General features: G+C 24.9%; 2 protein-coding genes and 1 long non-coding RNA gene across 5 annotated transcripts; 2 read left to right on the top strand and 1 right to left on the bottom strand.

The window, feature by feature from the left end:
* The first annotated feature begins 1,170 nt into the window (after window positions 1-1,170).
* LOC123272064 (dihydroxyacetone phosphate acyltransferase) lies at window positions 1,171-7,901 on the top strand. Its single transcript, XM_044738688.1, has 6 exons — window positions 1,171-2,340; window positions 3,676-4,086; window positions 4,902-5,418; window positions 5,483-5,775; window positions 6,803-7,056; window positions 7,185-7,901. The coding sequence occupies exons 1-6, from the start codon at window positions 2,052-2,054 to the stop codon at window positions 7,515-7,517; spliced, it is 2,097 nt and encodes a 698-aa protein (XP_044594623.1). The 5' UTR covers window positions 1,171-2,051; the 3' UTR covers window positions 7,518-7,901.
* Window positions 5,323-9,653, bottom strand: LOC123272068. Its single transcript, XR_006511012.1, has 4 exons — window positions 9,513-9,653; window positions 9,250-9,436; window positions 8,954-9,184; window positions 5,323-5,393 (listed from the first exon to the last, which is right to left on the bottom strand). It is a non-coding gene; the product is annotated as an uncharacterized LOC123272068 (long non-coding RNA).
* Window positions 9,654-10,689: 1,036 nt separating this feature from the next.
* LOC123272063 (ubiquitin thioesterase trabid) lies at window positions 10,690-20,007 on the top strand. 3 transcript variants are annotated; one of them, XM_044738686.1, is made up of 10 exons: window positions 10,690-11,466; window positions 11,549-11,694; window positions 13,368-14,088; window positions 15,065-15,334; window positions 15,417-15,618; window positions 15,709-15,986; window positions 16,611-16,840; window positions 16,914-17,349; window positions 19,274-19,381; window positions 19,709-20,007. In XM_044738686.1, exons 3-9 carry the CDS (start codon window positions 13,385-13,387, stop codon window positions 19,350-19,352), a joined length of 2,199 nt encoding a protein of 732 aa, XP_044594621.1. In that variant the 5' UTR covers window positions 10,690-11,466; window positions 11,549-11,694; window positions 13,368-13,384; the 3' UTR covers window positions 19,353-19,381; window positions 19,709-20,007. The 3 variants fall into 3 exon arrangements, with proteins under 3 accessions (XP_044594621.1, XP_044594622.1, XP_044594620.1); XM_044738685.1 differs by lacking the exon at window positions 19,709-20,007 and having other exon boundaries at window positions 10,691-11,466; window positions 19,274-19,494; XM_044738687.1 differs by lacking the exons at window positions 11,549-11,694; window positions 19,709-20,007 and having other exon boundaries at window positions 19,274-19,494.
* Window positions 20,008-20,768: the final 761 nt, after the last annotated feature.

Genomic DNA, 20,768 nt, shown 5'->3' with positions numbered 1-20,768 from the left:
TAATTTTTAGAACTTTTGTTAACAAATAAATTGTGGCAAAAAAATAAGAAAAAAAAATTGACATGTAGAAATTTTAAAAAATTAAAAATGCAATTTTTTAAAAGTAATTTATTAGAATCAATTTAATTGTTAAATAAAATTAAAAATTGGTCAAGTGACAGCTAACTTTAATGTCATAATAATTATTGATAATTAAAAATTAATTAATTAATTAATAAAAATTAGTTAAAAATGGAAGATAAAAAAATTTAATTAAAAAACTTGACATGTAAAAATTAATAAAAAATTACAAGTGAAAATTTTTAGAATTATTTTTTTATTATAATTGATTTGTTATAAAAATTATTAAAATTGACAGCTGACGGCTAACTTCAGTATTATCAAGTTAAATAACACTGAAGTTGTCAGACATTAAAAATTTATTTTACAATTTTATAACAATTAAATTATTAAAAAAAAATTTATTAAAAAAATGTCACGTGTCAAAATTGAAGAAAAAATTATAAGTGAAAATTTTTAGAAGCATTTTTTTAATTGTAATTATTATAAAAATAAAAAAAAAATAATACTAAAGTTAGAGCCGACATTTTTAATTTTTTGATTTTTTTTCAATAATTAAATTAGAACAAAAAATCATTTTTTAAAAATTGCACTTACAGATTTTCAAGATAAAACTAAAGTTAGCTGACATCTAAAAATTTTTATGATTTTTTTTATTAAAGAATTATTACAAAAAAATAAAAAAAAATTTTTTTCACTTGTTAAAAACTTAAAAAACTATAATTGCAATTTTTTAAAAATATTTTTTTAGTTATAATTTAATAAATTAAGCAAAATAAAAAAATCAAAAATGTCGGCTAACTTTATTATTATTTTTTCAAGTTGTTAACAAATGAAATTTTTTTGTAATAATTTTTAATAAAAAAAACATTAAAAATTTTTAGATGTCGGCTAACTTAATCTTCATAAAAAATGACAGCTGACAGCTATCTTCAGTATAATAAAAATTTAAACTACAAAAGCGCCACCTGTCAGTTTGAGGTTAGTAATAAAAACAACGACAATATCAACGGCAAGTAAAATTGTTTTATCGTGATTAATCCGTTTATGGCCCTATAAAAATTTCTCCACAAATAGAAAAAAAAAAAAAAAAAAAAAAAGCGAAATAGAAATTTGCCACGTAAATAGAAAAATATTAGAAAAGTAAAAGTTAGAAATTATAAGTAGTTAATCAAACAAGTGGTACAATAAAATAAAACAATAAAAAAGTTGAACGCATCAGAGTGAATTGTTGCGAATAATAATAAATAATAATAAATACTTTTAGATGGAAATTTAAATCGACTAATAAACACGCAAAGGTCTGTTACGTAACTTGGTACATATGCACCGGTATTTAAATGAACCAGTGCATTGATATTTGCAAATAAAGTAGCAGTGTCTCTGTCGTCAATTATCAACTAACAGAGCCTGGAAAAGTTTTATTGTAGTAAATAAAAAAATAAAATTCAATCGATGAAGAATTCTGTCATAAGTATCAGCTATGTAGTCGCTAATAATGTGACAGTGTTTTAAATTATCAACCAACAAATGCAGTATTAATAATCTCGTATTTTAAATTTAACAATAAAAAAAATATTTATTTAAATATTTGTGAACAAATAATTTAATTGAAGTAATATCTTCTTTGAAGTCATACAAATGGAAATATTTAACGAGTTAACTTAAATACAATGTAAATATTAATAATGTCAAGAGATCGTTTGAGCAATAATGATGGTAGTATTAATCCAACACATGCTTGGATTTAATTTGCATTTAAAATTTAAGACCATTGGACTTTGTTTTTGCGTATAGCTTGATAATCTCCAGTTTTTCAGATTCTCAAGGTAGTTAGATCAGCTCTTTATTTAATTTAATTACTGTTAAACGTTACCAGATTAAATATTATTGTCATTTAATTCCGGAGAACCGTCACGAGTGTAAGAGTTGTTGTTAAAAAGTGTTAAGAGTTATTTTGTTTGTTTAACCATCAATACAATAATTTAATCATGGATAAGTCAGAGTACTATGACTTGATAACGGAGCGGAGAAAATCTTCTGACATAATGTGGGCCTCCAGGTACATGGACATTGTGGTCCCGCATTATTTGTCACCTGAACACAACTGGACCAGGAACCAGGCCATAGAGTTTACTCTGACACATCCTAAGGTGCTTAATACTATTGACTCGCTCGCTGAGTCTCAGGGTGTTGACAGAGCTGTCATTGTTCGGGAGGCTAAGAATATTCTTGAGGAAGTTGCCAGTAGACATAATTTACCGACCTTCAGATGGCTAGGTAATATTTATTTATTAATTATGATACTAAATTTTAAAGACATCTGACAATTTTTAGAAATTTTTTAAATAATTGATTTTAGCAAAAAAAAATTTATTTTTAGAAATTACTTCTTTAAAAAATTATACTAAAGTTAGCCGACATTTTTAATTTTTTTTTAATAATTAAATTAGAATATGACATTAAAGTTAGCAGTCACTTCACCATTTATTAATTTTTTTTAACAAACAAATTTCTTCCAAAAGATTATTAAAAAAAAATTGCATTTTTAATTTTTTAAAATTTCTTCGTCAATTTTTTTTTTTTTTATAATCTTTTTTGCAATAATTTATTTGTTAAAAAAATTATTAAATATCTGCTAAATTAATTTTCATAATTAGAACAAAAATGTTTTAAAAAATTGCACTTAAAGTTTTTTACAAATGAAAATTTTTTTTCTTTTTTTTGTAGTCATTTTTTCAATAAAAAAATTTTTAAGTGTCGGCTAACTTAATTTTCATCTTTAAAAATTGTCAAAAATTATAAGTGCAATTTTTTAAATTTAATTTATAATAATTATTAATGATAATTTAGCAGATATTTAATAATTTTTTTTTAACAAATAAATAATGGCAAAAAGAATGAAAATTAAGTTAGCCGACATGTAAAAATTTTTAGAATTTTTTTTTATTGAAAAAATTATTACAAAAAAATTCATTTGTAAAAAACTTGAAAAACTGTATGTACAATTTTTTAAAAAGATTTTTTTGCTTAAATTTAATTACTGAAAAAAAATTAATAAATTAAAAATGTCGGCTAACTTTAGTATCATAAAAAGAATGAGAAAAAAATATTGTAGAAATTTTAAAAAACTATAAATGAAATTTTTTAAAAATAATTCTTCAGAAAAAATTTGTTTATTAATTAAAATTAAAAAATTATCAAGTAACTGCTAAATTTAATGTCATTAATTATTAAAATATTAATTTATTTAATAAATAATTATTAAAATTTATTATTAAAGAAAAATAAAAAAATTTTCAATGTCATGATTAATTATATTATTTATAAATTAATTTAATAAATAATTGCTAATAACTTTATTTTTTTCCGTATGGTAATAAGTATTTGTTTTAATTAGATTTCCTTCGTCATAATCAATACAGCATATATTTAATCCTAATCTTTGCATTGTCTATAGGCTGCCAGCTAAATGGATTACTGTTGCGTTATTGTTGCCCTGAGAAAGCGGCCTTGTAAAATAATATTGAAAAAAAAATTTTTTTTTAAATAATTTTATTTAGATTGATAATTAAGGAAATTAATTATTATTGATAAGAAATTGTTTTGTTGCAGCAATAATCGTGGTAAAAGTATTGAAGCGTATCCTCCAGAGTTTCAGAGCAAACGTAAAATATGTATTAGACATAAAAAGCCAAATGATGTACTCAGATGTGCAATATGTCTACGTGCCATCACACAGGAGTTATTTAGATTTTATATTAATGTCTTATCTGCTGTTTAATTATGATATGGCGATACCAAACATAGCCAGTGGTATGGACTTTTATCGCATGAATATCGTCGGAGAAATATTGCGAAAAACAGGTGCTTTTTATATGAGACGCAGCTTTTCTTCAGATATATTGTACAAAGAAACTTTCAAAGCTTATGTTGCTTCGTTAGTCGAGCACAGCGATCGCGCTATTGAATTTTTTATTGAGGGAACTAGGAGCCGTAGTCAAAAAAGTATTGCTCCTAAATTTGGTAAGTTTATACTAAATTGCACTGTACTTTCTTAACTAGTGACATTTATAAAGATACAAGTTCATCCCGATGTTATACTCATCAAGAGCTTTCATTTGAGTACCTACATGAATTTTTCATATATTTTTCATATATACATATATATAGTATATATAAATATACAAAATATATGAAAAATTGATGTGGGTACTCACATGAAAGGTCTCGATGAGTGTAAAGTCAGGGTGAGTTTATATCTTTAAAAATGTCAATAATTAAGAAATTACCTAGTATCTTGTCAACTATTGACATTTTTAAAGATATAAGCTCACCCCGACGTTACACTCACCGAGACCTTTCATTTGAGTACCCACATCAATTTTTCATATATTTTTCATATATACATATATATAATATATATAAATATATGAAATATATGAAAAATTGATGTGGGTACTTAAATGAAAGGTCTCGATGAGTGTAACATCGGGATGAGCTTATAAATTTAAAAATGTCAATAATTAAGAAATTATATTGTATTTTGTCAATTTACAATATTTTTAAAGATATAAGCTGATCATGATGTTACATTCATCGAGACCTTTCATTTAAGTACCCACATGACAATTTTTATATATTTCATATATATGGTATTTATGGAATATATAAATATACAAAATATATAAAAAATTGATGTGGGTACTCAAATTAAAGGTCTCGATGAGTGTAATGTCGGGGTGAGCTTATTTCTTCAAAAATGTCAATAGTTCACAAAATTTTTCTTATTCTCTTAATAATATAGATTAAAATATTAATATATTTTATTACTTTTAAAGGTTTACTAGGAATGATATTGGAGTCATTATTCCAGGGAAAAATTCCCGATATATTATTCGTACCAGTGTCAATAAGTTACGATAAGCCTTTAGAAGAATCCTTATTTTCTTACGAATTATTAGGAGTGCCAAAACCAGCTGAGACAACAACAGGACTCTTTAAATCATTGTCAATATTACGTGAACAACAAGCACATGGGCACGTTTATTTCCATGTCTCACCTCCAATATCAGCCGCTAAATTCATGGATGTTTCATCTAGAAAATTAAGTGCCTTAAATCCGAACTCTCGAGTTCCAGCTGAAGTTGTAAAAAACATTGCTTATGCAATTATCGACAGTCACAAAGAACACACCGTATTTATGCCGATAAATTTAATAGCTGTTCTTGTTAACGAGAGAATTCACTCGCATCCAGGAAATCCTTATACCTTCGACACATTGCTGCAGGACTATTGTTGGCTGAAGAAATTAATTACTCAGTCTTTGGGGGCTTTAGTTTATCCAGCACCGGAAAAGTAAAAAATATATTTTTGATTTTTTATTTTTAAATAATTTATTGATAATTTTAATTGTTTGCAGTCTGGAAGAGGATCACATAAGGAGGTCTGATAAAGACGAAATAAAAGAATCATTGTTCACTCACAGAAATTTACTCGGATTTGATAGTAGTGGGCTGCTAATAATTCACGGGTCTCATCGTGAAATTAAGTCTAACAAAACAATCCGCGTCAAAGGTCACACACTTGATGACCGAACAATGTCAATAGCCGTCCCAACTATAAACCTCGCTATTTATGTCAATCCTATTTTTGCAATATTTACTAAATTATCTATTGCTGTACTGTCAATTAACAGTAATAATTTATCTCAAGGTAAATTTCGTAATTTTTATTTTTAGACAAGTTTATTATTTAATAAAAATTAATTTAATAGATATTTAATAATGACTTGTTAAATTGCACTGTACTTTCTTAAATATTGACATTTTTAAAGATATAAGCTCCTTTCGATGTTACACTCATCAAGAGTTTTCATTTGAGTACCCACATGCATTTTTATATATTTTTCATATATACATATATATGAAATATATGAAAAATTGATGTGGGTACTCTAATGAAAGGTCTCGATGAGTATAATGTCAGGATGAGCTTATATCTTTAAAAATGTCAATAGTTCACAAGATACAAGGTCATTTCTTAATTATTGACATTTTTAAAGATATAAGCTCATCCTGTCATTACACTCATCGAGACTTTTCATTTGAGTACCCACATGGCAATTTTTATATATTTTATATATATGGTATTTGTGGAATATATAAATATATGAAATATATGAAAAATTGATATGGGTACTCAAATGAAAGGTCTTGATGAGTGTAACATCGGAATGAGCTTATATATATTTAAAAATGTCAATAGTTCACAAAATACAAGGTAATTTCTTAATTATTGACATTTTTTAAGATATAAACTCATCCCGATGTTACACTCATCGAGACCTTTCATTTAAGTACCCACATGGCAATTTTTATATATTTTATATATATGGTATTTATGAAATATATAAATATATAAAATATATGAAAAATTGATGTGGGTACTCAAATGAAAGGTCTCGATTTGTGTAACATCGGGATGAACTTATATCTTTAAAATTGTCAATAGTTCACAAGATACAAGGTCATTTCTTAATTATTTATCTGGAGATAGAGCATTTTCGAATGCAGCCTATATCATAATAAATTGACTATCGATGAGAATGGAATTAATGTAGCAGATATTTGATAATTTTTTTTAATAAAAAAATTATAAAAATTATTGATACATAAAAATTAAAAATTTAATTTTTTTGTTAAACAAAATTTAAAAAAATAATTATTTATATTTTTTATAGATATTGCGGAAGAGCAATACCTTCTATTGAGATCGTTGCTGACAACCGAATTCGCGTTGCCGGACAATATGAATCGAGGAATGATAATTGATGAATTCAGAAAAGAGTTATCCTTTTTAATAAACGAAAAGTGTTATAGAATCGATAATAATCAACTGTCTTATGACTGTAACAATTATTTAAGAATGATGTTGTATAATCTAATACTGCCATTTATTTCCGCGGTATACGTCACTTGTGTCGTTCTATTTCAGGTAAATTTTAACAATATTTTTTTAAACAATAAAATCAATCTTAAAATCTTAATCACGTCCAGAAAAAGTAAATAACTTAATAATATTTAAAGTAAATAATATCAATAATAATTTGAAATATTTTACAGTGGGACAAATCGATGGACGAATTATCGGATCAAGAGATAATGAAAGAATGCCAAAAACGTACCGAAGTATTATTATTCCAAGCAGAAAGTTTTATCAATCATCCGTACACATTATCATTAGATTTATACACATCAACGGTAGTGAGTTTGACATCATTCGGAGCATTGACACCCGTCGAGGGTAAACCCCGAGTTTACAATCCCGACAAACCAAAATTGTCGTCAATAATCAGCGATCTTGAAAAAATAATGTCGCAAAGATCACCAGGAAATTACGTAGATCTAGCTCAAACTTATTTCCACTTGGACAATACTCTCCAAGCCAAGCTTTGAGTATATATTCATAAAGTTATAATCTTCATACTACACAATATGTTTTAAAAGTATTAGCAAAGATTTTTTATTGATAAAAAATCTTTGCTGGTTTCTAACACTCAGTATGTACGGAGGCATTTTCCACGGCAATTTATTTCTCATTTTTTAGAATAAGTAATAGCTGACTAGAATTTTTAATGAGTGATTTTTTTTTATACCACGGGAATTATTTGTCGTGCAGCAAAGAGTCCACCCGGTTGATGTATTAACTCTGATTGAATATAAATATATCAATATTATTAATATTATAAATATAAATATAAATAGAAGCTCAGTGAATTTCAATCAAAGTTTTTAATCAAATTTATCTTGGTTGATAACTCAATAGAAAATTTTTTTTTTTAACTTTAGAATTTTATCTTTTAAGTAATAAAATTATTTTTTAAACCTTTTTTTTTTTTTTATAAAATTTCTGTAACCATTTTTAATTATATAATAAAAATTTTTTTTCAATTTGTATTGTTTTTTTTTTTAATTTATAAAATTAATTTAGCAGATATTTAATATATTTTTTAGCAAATAAATGATGGCAAAAAAAGTAGAAAAAAAATTGACATGTAAAAATTTTTAAAAATTAAAAATGCTATTTTTTATTAAATAATTTTTTGAGAAAAATTTTTTTCAATTTGTATTGTTTTTTTTTTTAATTTATAAAAATTAATTTAGCAGATATTTAAGAATTTTTTTAACAAATAAATGATGACAAAAAAAGTAGAAAAACAATTGACATGTAAAAATTTTAAAAAATTAAAAATTCAATTTTTTAATAAATAATTTTTCGAGAAAAATTTTTTTTATTAAATAAAATTAGAAAATGATAAAGTGACTGCTTTAAGGTCATTTTTAATTTTAATTTCCATGATATTTAAATTGAAACATTAGATAATTTTTAGAATTTTTTTAACAAATAAATTATAGCAAGAAAAATTTTATTTTAAATTTTCTAAAAAATAAATGCAATTTTTAAAAAAAAATTTTTTTCAATTTGTATTGTTTTTTTTTTAATTTATAAAAATTAATTTAGCAGATGTTTAATAATTTTAAGAATTTTTTTAACAAATAAATGTGCAAAAAAAGTATAAAAAAAAATTGACATGTAAAAATTTTTAAAAATTAAAAATGCAATTTTTTAATAAATAATTTTTCGAGAAAAATTTTTTTTATTAAATAAAATTAAAAAATGATATTTAAATTGAGAAATCTGATAATTTTTAGAGTTTTTTTAACAAATAAATTGTAGCAAGAAACATTTTAATTTTCTAAAAAATAAATGCAATTTTGTTAAAATAATTTTTTTTTATAAAAAAAAAAAATTAAATACTAGACCCACTAAAAATTACCAGATTATTTATTTTCCAACTACCAACTTAACTAAAAATTTTAAAAATAAATACCTTTAATAAAGCTCAAAAAAAAAAAGAAATTCAAATTTAAGAGCGATAAATTCTTGCGATAAAACTTGGCTCTGTGCCTGAGTATAAATAATAAACAGATCTATATACTGTTAAAATATATACTAGATTAATAGTATCATCGATTTAATAGTCATTATGACATAGACAATGACAAATGGCATTTTGTCTTGAACCCTGGTATTGAACAAACTGATCAAGGCCACTCGAGTTCTGTAAAATAAATAAATATTTATTTAAATAAAAATTTAGTTTTAGATTTAAAAAAAAATATCAACCTATATTTTTATTTCACATGAACATCTGAATGAAGGAAAAGGTCATGTAATTTATTTTCAAGGTGACGTGACGGATTTGTACAGTATTATGTAATAAACGATCTTGACAATAAAAATTAAGTAGCATTGTTTAGAAAGTACTGATCTGGGATCAGTCTTGCCGGAACTTATATTTGACAGCAAAGCGCTGGATTAAAAATACAAAAATAATTAAACTGGGGTGAAAAATAATTCATATTTAAATAAATAATAATAATAATCACTAATTATGCATCACTAGGTTAACTTGTGAAATGTTTGTAAACAAAATAATTATTTGTCAAATGTCAGCTGATTGTTAAAATTGTTTAAATTCATAATAGTGCTTAAAAAATTAATTTTGACAGCTGATAAAAAATATTAAATTTAAATGATACGAAGTTAGCTGACAGCTGTTAATTTTTTTAATTTTTATAATAAATAATAAAATTACTTTTAAAAAATTGAAGAATTTTTTAATTAATTTTTTTTATTATTTTATAAAAATATAAAAAATTTTTAATGTCTGTCAACTTCAGTGTTATTAAAAAAATAATTTTAAAAATTTATAATAGTGAAGTTAGCAGACATTTGTCAATTTTTAAAATTTTTAAAATCAATGATAAAAAAAATATTCTCACTTGTAATTTTTTAATATCTAAATGTGGAATATGAAAATTAATTTAGGAGATATTTTATAATTTTTTTAATGAAACTTAAAGTAGCAGATATTTAATAAATTTTAGAATTTTTTAAAGAAATAAATTAGTGTAAAAAAACATAGAAAAAAAAAATTGACATATAAAAATTTAAAAAAATAAAAAATGCAATTTTTTAAAATTAATTTTTTGAAAGATAATATTTTTTAGTTATAATTTAATAAATTAAGCAAAACAAATAAAGCAAAAATGTCGGCTAACTTTATTATTATAATAAATTATGACAAAAAAATTGACATGTAGAAATTAAAAAAAATAAAAAATTCAAATTTTTAAAAATAATTTTTTGGAAAAAATTTATTTGTTAAAAAAAATTAAAAAATGGTTAAGTGACTGCTAACTTTAATTTCATATGTGGAATTTAAAAATGAAATTTTTTAATAATAATTTAGTTAAAAAAATTGACAGCTGTCTATTAATTTAATAACAAAAATTAATGACATTAAATTTAGCTGTCACTTGACAATCTTTTAATTTTTTTTAACAAAAAAATTTGTTCTAAAAGATTAATTAAAAAAAATTGCATTTTCAATTTATTAAAATTTCTACAAGTCCATTTTTTTAATAATTTTTTTTTGCCATAATTTATCTATTAAAAAATTGTGAAGTGACAGCTAAATTTAATCTCATAAAAAATTTTTAATTTTGACAATAATTAAATAAAAAAGACCTGTCAACTTTAGTGTTAAAAAACATATAATAATAATTATAAAAAAATAAAAAACAAGTTTAATTAGTGAGTGAAAAGTTGGTAGCACTGCGTGTGTTGCGAATGACTGTCAAAATCCACTTTCCATACTATGTACACTTGTCGAGTGAGCTAGAGTTTCGTCGAACAAATCTAAATAAATATTATTATGTCCGACGGTAATTGTGAGAAGACTGGTAGTTCTCGGATTGATAAGAGTTAACAGAGTTGTAACATAAACAAAACTATCCGTACATATATATGTTTTTGTTATTCGGATTCAAGTTTAAGGAGCTGAGTTTTATATTTAATAAATCTCATTAATTTTAACATCGCTCCTCGTATTTGTCATTTAAAAACGTACAATGCAGTACCACAGAACTAGATAGTGAAATACAAACAACTAATTATTATTATTATTATTATTATTATTATTATTATTATTATTATTATTGTTGTTGTTGTATACTACCAGCTCACTGATATATCTGTGTAATTATTTAAAAATTAATATTAATAATAATTATTGATTTTTAGTTGTCTAATGCAGGTGCTTTTTATTAGTACTGACACTGATGCGTTGTAAAACTCATTAGTAATTATTATTATCTTCCATATTATTACTAATTAGGCTTGTTTTTAATTACAAGCTTGTACTTGACAATACCATCGTGGAATTATTGGTAATTTTTATCAACTCTAACCTATCACCTCTAATGTTATACGTGATAAAAATAAATATTTGGCTCACCGTTTGCGCTCTAAGTTAATTCACCAGCTTCTAGGTTTCAGGTAACTTTCATTATTATTTTAACTCTTGTTAAAATTATTATTATTATTATTGTTATTAATGAAAGCTACTTTTTTTTTTCAGATAAATTTACATTTATTATATTCGGTAGTATTGTTGTTAATAATTATTGAAATGTTTATAATACGACCAGATACTAGTTAATAAAATTCAAAAAATAACATTATATTTTAACTAGGTTATCACAGAGATAATATTATTATTCGAAGGTAATATTTTATGGAAAATATTTAATACTAAATAGCAGACGCCTGACAAATTGGTTTTTTTTTTGCTCAGAAAAATGTGTTCAGCTTGAGTGAATGTGTTTTTTATTTACTTTAGAGTAATTAGTGGATTTATTAGTTTTTGTCAGGCTGTTTGAAATTTTTTTTCTTGCTTTATGACAGTACCAGGAAAGTATTACAAATTTATTTTGTTAAATTTTTTTGGAAAAAATTTTTTTTTAGTAAATTACATTTTTTATTGTGTTTTAATAGAACAATTTTAATATTTTTTTTAAATTATTTAACTTTATAATTTTATGGCATGAACATTAGCAGTCATTAGACTCTTTTTTAATTTTATTTAACAAAAAAAAAAAATAAAAATTTGTTTTAAAAAATTATTTATAAAAAAATTTAATTTTAAATCTATATTATTAAGAGAATAAGAAAAATTTTGTTTTCAAGATAGTCATATATGATAAAATCAGTTTTTTTTTTTTTTTATATAAGTAATTAGGCTGCATTAAAAAATGCTCTATTTCTAGATAAATAATTAATAAATGACCTTGTATCTTGTGAAATATTGACATTTTTAAAGATATAAGCTCACCCTGACATTACACTCATCAAGACCTTTCATTTGAGTACCCACATCAATTTCTCATATATTTTATATATTTATATATTTCATAAATATCATATATATAAAATATATAAAAATTGCCATGTGGGTACTCAAATGAAATGTCTCGATGAGTGTAACATCAGGATGAGCTTATATCTTTAAAAATGTCAATATTTAAGAAACGACCTTGTATCTCGTGAATTATTGATATTTTTAAAGATATAAGTTCACTCCGACATTACACTCATCGAGACCTTTCATTTGAGTACCCACATCAATTTTTCATGTATTTTATATATTTATATATATCACAAATACCATATATATATAAAATATATAAAAATTGCCATGTGGGTACTCAAATGAAAGGTCTCGATGAGTCTAACATCGAGATGAGCTTATATCTTTAAAAATGTCAATAATTAAGAAATGACTTTGTATCTTGTCAACTATTGACATTTTTAAAGATATAAGCTCACCCCGACGTTACACTCATCGAGACCTTTCATTTGAGTACCCACATCAATTTTTCATATATTTTATATATTTATGTATAATATATATATGTATATATGAAAAATATATAAAAAATTGATGTGGGTACTCAAATGAAAAGTCTCGATGAGTGTAACATCATGATGAGCTTATATCTTTAAAAACGTCAATATTAAAGAAAGTACAGTGGAATTTAACAAAAGTCATTATTTAATAAAGCAAAATTTTATTTGTTTATAGTTTACTAGTCACAGCAGTCACGTAGTGACTGCAACTAGTTTCTTTAAAATTTATATTCAATTTTTTTTGCCAAAATTTATTTCTTGAAAATATTAAATATCTGCTAAGCTTACTCAATAATTTTTTATTTAAAAATCTTCAAAATAAATAATATTTTCAAGGTACTGTCAATTTTATACTGAAATAAAGACAAAAAAAAATTTTTTTTTTTTTACTAAATTATCATAAAAAAAATTTGTTTAAATGTCTTTTAATCTCAGTATCAATTAATAAATAAAAAAAAAATTGTTTAATACTAATAAAAAATAAATTTCAGACTGTTTTTGATCAATAATGAGTACTCAGCCAAAAGAGTCGCATTCAAAGTGGATATGCGAGTACTGTACTTATGAAAACTGGCCGTCATCGCTAAAATGTACGATGTGCAGAGGCTCAAAGCCTTTGTTGGGCGAAGACATCTACAGGCTTCGAGATCCAAATCCCCAACGAGCAGGATCAAACGACGCATCCGGTCCAGTACCTTTAAGTTCCTCGACAGACTCATATAATTTTAGCCTACAAAATCATAGTCAAAACGTACCTTCCGGTGGTAAATGGTCCTGTGAATTATGCACTTATTTCAATTATAACAACGCAACCCGTTGTATGCAGTGTAACAGTAAAAAACCGGTTAATATTAACCAGCAAGTATATGCAGCTTCTAATTTGCACGAACATTTAGCACCGCTGAGACTAAGCGACCCGCCAGCCCACCAGCTGCCTGCGCCAAACTCCGGCCAGAATTTATCTGTTAACACAAATACTGCTACTGATAAATGGTCCTGTCTTGTTTGTACTTACGAAAATTGGCCCAAGGCCGTTAAATGTATTATGTGTGGTTACCTGAAAGAGCGTGATAAAAAAGATAAGTCTAGTTCTAACTCCTGTCTTATTCTACCGAGCCCCGAGAAAGATCACAATCAAAGAGGCTTGCCTTCGCCTCCTCAGCCGTTCATCCATCAAGCTCAACGTGATGAGAATTCAGCCATTGCCAGACGGTAAATTTTTTTTTATAAATTTTTATTAATTTGTTTAGTTAGGATTATTCAATTAATTTATGATTATTTATTAATCAGTTTAGGATTATTTAATTAATTAAGAATTTAATTTTACAAAAACAAAAAAAATGTCTTATGATTTTTTTTTAAATAAAAAAAAGTCGTAATTTGAAAATTAGGATTTTTATAATTAGCAAAAATTTGAATAATTTATTATGAATCTTAATTTTTTATGTTAAGGCGGAAATATCGGTCATATAAAAAGTTTTTTAAATAAAAGTTGGTAAAAATTTAATTTTACAAAAAAATCCTTTATGATTTTTTTTTAAATTAATTAAAAAGCGATAATTTAAAAATTAGAATTTTTATCATTAGCAAAAATTTTAATAATTTATTATGAATCTTAATTTTTGATATTAAGGCGGAAATATTGGTCGTAGAAAAAAATTTTTTAAACAATTTGTTCAAAATTTAATTTCACAAAAAAATATCTCATCATTTTTTTTTTAAACTAATTAAAAAGCCGTAATTTAAAAGTTAGGATTTTTATAATTAGCAAAAATTTTAATAATTTATTATGAATCTTAATTGAAGTATAGGGCGAAAATATTGGTCGTATAAAAAAAATTTAAAATAAAATTTGTTCAAAATTTGATTTTACAAAAAAAAATGTCTTATGATTTTTTCTTAAAACTAATTAAAAAATTAGGATTTTTAGAATTAGCAAAAATTTGAATAATTTTTTATAAATCTTAATTTTTGATATTAAGGCTAAAATATTGGTCGTATAAAAGAATTCTTTAAACAATTTGTTCAAAATTTAATTTTATAAAAAAATTGTCTTATGATTTTTTCTTAAGACCAGTAAAAAAAGCCGTAATTTAAAAATTAAGATTTTGATCGTATAAAAAAATCATAAGAGAGATTTTTCTAATAAAATTTTTTTTTAAGAATTATTTAATAATTTTCTTTACAGAAGTTCACACCGATTCGATCCTAGAAATGATTCTTTGCCAATAAACCAGAGTTCCAACGATTGTGATTATGAAAGCAGACTTAGGCGTCATACTGATTGGTGCTGGTTGAACGCCTGTCTTGGAATCGTCGAAGGCGACAATCCACCAGTAGAAGCGTATTTAGCGAGTGGTGGCAACCCAACACGTCAATTGACCCCTTCCGAAGTTAAATTACTCAACAGAAATAGTGCCTTTGATGTTGGACACACTCTTGTTCATTTGGCCATAAGGTCCTTTTTTTTTATTTTTATTTTAATTAAAAAAAAATTTTTTTTCTAACTTATTAATTTATAAATAAATTGTTTTCTGTAGATTTCAACGTGAAGATATTCTAGCGACACTTTTATCACAAATAGAAGGCTCTGGGTCAGGAATAAAAAGAGTTCCGAGTTATGTAGCTCCAGATTTGGCTACTCAGATACGTAGGCATGTTGCTAACAGCATCCGTTCACGCAAAGGATCATTTTCTTGTTATTTTGTCACAGATATGGCAACATTTGCGTTACCTGCAGAGGTAAATTTTTTTTTTAATTAAATTAAATTAAATAATTTTATTGTGAATTAAAAAATATTCTTTTCTTTAATGGTAAATTTTAATTTCAAGGTGGAAGATCTTCCAAGTTCTGTCCAAGAACAAATGCTAGAAGAGTTATTAGACCGAGAAGCTCAGCAACAATTAGAAGGGAGTGATGGAGAGCCGCCGGCGCTTAATTGGTCATTAGAAATAACAGAGCGATTAGGCAGTCGTTTACACGCCTTATGGAATCGTTCTGCCGGCGACTGCTTGTTAGACTCGGTAATGCAAGCTACTTGGGGAGTTTTTGATCGTGACAATACCCTTAGACGAGCGCTTGCCGATTCTTTGCAACAAGCTGGTCAATAGTAAGTCTAAAAAATTTTTTAAAAATAAACTAGCAACCTTACAATCATTATGTGACTTTTGTTAAATTGCACTGTATTTTCTTAACTATTGAAGTTTTTGAAGATATAAACTCATCCCGATGTTACACTCATCAACGGCTTTCATTTGAGTACCCACATCAATTTTTATATATTTTTCATATATACATATATATAATATATATAAATATATGAAAAATTCATGTGGGTACTTAAATGAAAGGTCTTGATGAGTGTAACATCGGGATGAACTTATATCTTAAGAAATGTCAATATTTCACAAGATACAAGGTAATTTCTTAATTATTGACATTTTTAAAGATATAAGCTCATCTCGATGTTACACTCATCGAGACCTTTCATTTGAGTACCCACATCAATTTTTCATATATTTTATATATTTATATATTTCACAAATACCATATATATAAAATATATAAAAATTGCCATGTGGGTACTCAAATGAAAGGTCTTGATGAGTGTAACATCGGGATGAGCTTATATTTTAAAAAATGTCAATAGTTCATAAGATACAAGGTCATTTCTTAATTATGTATTTAGAGATTTATTAATTTATTTAAAAAAATGAATAAAAATAATTTTTAGTTTTTATCTACGGTGGCGACAATATGAAGCATCCCAAGCATCAAGAATGATAGATTTTACTCTAGAAGAAGCTCAATGGCAGGATGATTGGGAAAATTTACTAGCTACAGCAGCACAGCCAGGCAGTGCATTGGAACAATTGCACGTTTTTACTCTTGCCCATATTTTAAGAAGGCCTATTATTGTTTACGGAGTTAAATATGTTAAAAGTTTCCGTGGAGAAGATATAGGTAAGAAAAAAATTTTTTATTAATCTAAGTTTATTGTTTTATTTATTTATTGATTTTTCTTGATGATTTTTAGGATACGCAAGATTTGAAGGAGTATATCTCCCTTTGTTGTGGGAGCCTTCTTTTTGCATTCGCTCGCCAATCGCACTAGGTTACACACGTGGCCACTTTACAGCTCTCGTCTCGATAGAACCATACGCATCTTCAAGATTGTCAACGTTACCTTCTCACGGAAGCGTGGGAGTCGGTGGAGGAAACAGTCCTATGCAGCAGTTGCAGATTCAAATGCAAACGACTTTCATGCCTTTGATGGACAGGGAAAGAAAATTATTGCCGATTCATTTTTTAACTCCCGAAGAAATTGGCAGGGAAGAAACGATACTGAAGCAGTGGTTGGATGTCTGCACCACTGAGGGTGGAATTCTTGTTGCCCAACAAAAATTACACAAAAGGCCACTTCTTGTTGCCCAAATGTTGGAGGAGTGGCTTAATCACTATCGTCGATTAGTGTAATTATTAATTCTTCATTTATATTATTATTATTATTTAACACTACTTAAGACACTGTATTTCCTAAAATATTAAAGATAGCCCCATAGTATAAAAGCGTTTTTTATAGCAAATCTCCTAAGCTACAATTTTAGTCTCATAATTTTTCTCAAAACTCAATATTTAAGGAGTTACAGCCATTTTTATCATGACTAGATAACAATTTTTCATTTTTCTCTAACTAAATACTATTTAAGTTATATCTCCTAAAATATTGAAGATAGTCCCATAGTATAACAACATTTTTTGTAGGAAATTTCATAAGCTTCAATTATAATCTTACAATTTTTCTCAAAAATCAATATTTTAGGAGTTACAGCCATTTTTTTAATGACTAGATAATGATTTTTTATTTTTTTCTAACTAAATACTATTTAAGTTACAAATCAATTTATATCTTCTAAAATATTGAAGACAGTCCCATAGTATAAAAATATTTTTTATAGGAAATTTCCTAAGCTACAATTTCAGTCTCATAGTTTTTCTCAAAACTCAATATTTAAGGAATTACAGCCATTTTTATAATGACTAGATAACAATTTTTCATTTTTTACTATCTAAATTCTATTTAAGTTACAAATCAATTTATATCTCCTAAAATATTGAAGATAGTCCCATAGTATAAAAACATTTTTAATAGAAAATCTCATAAGCTACAATTTTTGTGTCATCATTTTTCTCCAAATCAATTTTTCAGAAGTTACAGCTATTTTTATAATGACTAGATAACAATTTTTCATTTTTCACCATCTTAATACTATTTAAGTTACAAATCAATTTATATCTCCTAAAATATTAAAAATAGACCCATAGTATAAAAAAATTTTTAATACAAAATCTCCCAAGCTACAATTTTGGTCTTGTAATTTTTCTCAAAAATCAATATTTTAGGAGTTATAGTCATTTTTTAATGACTAGATAATGATATCTTACTTTTAGCTTTTTAAGCACTAATTAAATTACTATATCTCCTAAAATATTGAAGATAGCCCTATAAAACAAAAATATTTTTTGTAGGAAATTTTATAAGCTACAAATTTGGTTTTATAATTTTTTGATAAAATCAATATTTCAGAAGTTATAGTCATTTTTATAGTAACTAAGTGATTTAATATTCAATTCAAAAGTTTAGTATTATTATTGTTGGAAGTTATTGATAGGTAATCGTGATTATTAGGTTTTATATTTATAATTGAAATACACAGTGGTTAACATTCATATATTAAGTCTTTATTTAAAAGACTACGTTTTCGAGAAGCGTCCTTACGCTTGAAAGAGTCGGTTTGTACTAACTTAAAAACTAATAGGAAACATTTACAATGAGGTCTAAGTCTCTCCTTAAGAAGGGTTTACATTTTTCCTCTCTCTCGTCCTCTATTGGACAAACGAAAGTATCTCTGTCATACTTGTACAACAAGTGGAATCTTAAAACGCATTTTATGCATAAATAAATGAAAATTTTCCAAAAAAGCGCTTCGCTCTTCGATAGATAATTTAATTATCTATCGAAGAGCAAAGCGTTTTTTTTTCGAAATTTTATCACATACATGAGAAAAACACGTTTGAAAATCAACTATAAACCGCTCTTAAGAATCGTAAAATTACAGATGTTTTACTAAAATATATGTACAACTCCGAAAAGCAAAAGAGTCCTTTGTGTGACCCATGTGTCCGGGGTCATAAAACAGAGGTAGGACTTACTTTTCCCTTTCGAAAATATTTTTCAACTAAATATTAAGTTTCCTTAAACATAAAAATAAAAATAGAGTAAAATACTAAAATAAAAATAATTTGTAAAATAAGATTCAATTTTGCTCAGAGAAATTCAACAATTATTAATTCAATTAGTTAATTAATTATCAATAAAATTTCTTTACCTTGCAGTCAAATGAATAATGCACCATTCGTGAGACCCGTAGTCCAGCAAGAATACAGCAGCGACGGCGACACAGAAGACGAATAATATTTCGGTGAAATTACAAATTTGTTGAGGTACATTAAATGGTAACACACATAATTGGTGTCCTTATGACTTTGTCATCGTAATTAAAACTATGGTACAGGGGTTTTATGATCTCTAGAATACATGTCTATTTCAAAGTCTTTATATTTATTTATTAATTTGTTATGTACGCAAGGTAAAAAAAATATTTATAAGTGTTACGAACTATTTTTTTTCATTTTTGTCTTTGATACAAGTCCAATATTTAATTCATTTTTTTAAATATTTTTTTTCTAGACTTTATTATTTAAATAGTACAAAAAATAAATTAATCTTTAATTTATGCGGAGAGAGCTGTTTTTTTTTTTTTTTTACAAGTTTCCCAACTGGGGAAATAATTCTACGGACTTTTCATCACCTTGTTACATCAATTATCCACACTCAATACGTAATTAATTATTTAGTTTTTTTTTTTATATTAAAATTCTTAAAATTTAATCTTCAGCCAAAAATTAGTCAATTAAAGTCATAAAATCGGCGCACTTGCTTAGTTACCTTGAAATAAATATTTAAAATTTTATTCAAACTTCTAAATGACAATTATTATTATTATAAAAATTATTTTTCAAGGTGGTGAAAAGCGAAAATTGTTACAAATCATAGCAACTGTAAAATTTAATTTGTTTATTGATTGTTAATTATTTTTATGATTGTTAACAAATATATTTAACTCTGTTAATCAGTTCTCTAAATTAACTGTAAATAAATATTAATTTATGAGTGATAAATTATTAAATTAGGAATCATTTCACCCAATTTTCAATTTCAAAATTAGTGACTGACTTATTTTCTAAAAAATATTTTATTTAGCTTTTTTTTTAGTCTTATAACCGATTTATTATTTAATAAACTTGTAAGCGTTAATTGAATATTAATTGTAAAAAAAAACCTGTTATTTAGAAATAAGTCTATTAAAATTTTAAATAATAAAAAATATATGAAATTCATTATTTATCAAGATTATATCTGATATTGTAACTAGTCTATCAAATTATTACTACTATGTCTCAATATTTTACCTTACACCTCTTATTATTGTTTTTTATTTATATTGTCATTATAACAATAATAATTTAATTTTTAATAGTATTTATTGGGTAATTTAATTATTACTTACAAAAAACTTTATATTATTTTTAATGATCCTGAAGTTAACTGACATCTGTCATTATTTTTTAATTTTTATAAAAAAAAGAACTGTCAAAAGTCAGCTGATTTTAGTATTATTAATAAGGTAAAAGTCCCTATTATGAGACGATGTCCCCATTTATGATACACTTCATAAAAATACTATTTTATAAAAAAAAAACACACCCCTAGCATACTAAAAGTATAATAAATATATTATTTCATCTATTTCAAAAGCAATTTTCGACT

The sequence above is a fragment of the Cotesia glomerata genome, linkage group LG9 (genome assembly GCF_020080835.1).
Source record: "Cotesia glomerata isolate CgM1 linkage group LG9, MPM_Cglom_v2.3, whole genome shotgun sequence".
Taxonomy (NCBI): Eukaryota; Metazoa; Arthropoda; class Insecta; order Hymenoptera; family Braconidae; genus Cotesia; species Cotesia glomerata.
The sequence above is the reverse complement of the archived record's forward strand: the minus strand, read 5'-3'. Positions and strand labels throughout refer to the sequence as shown.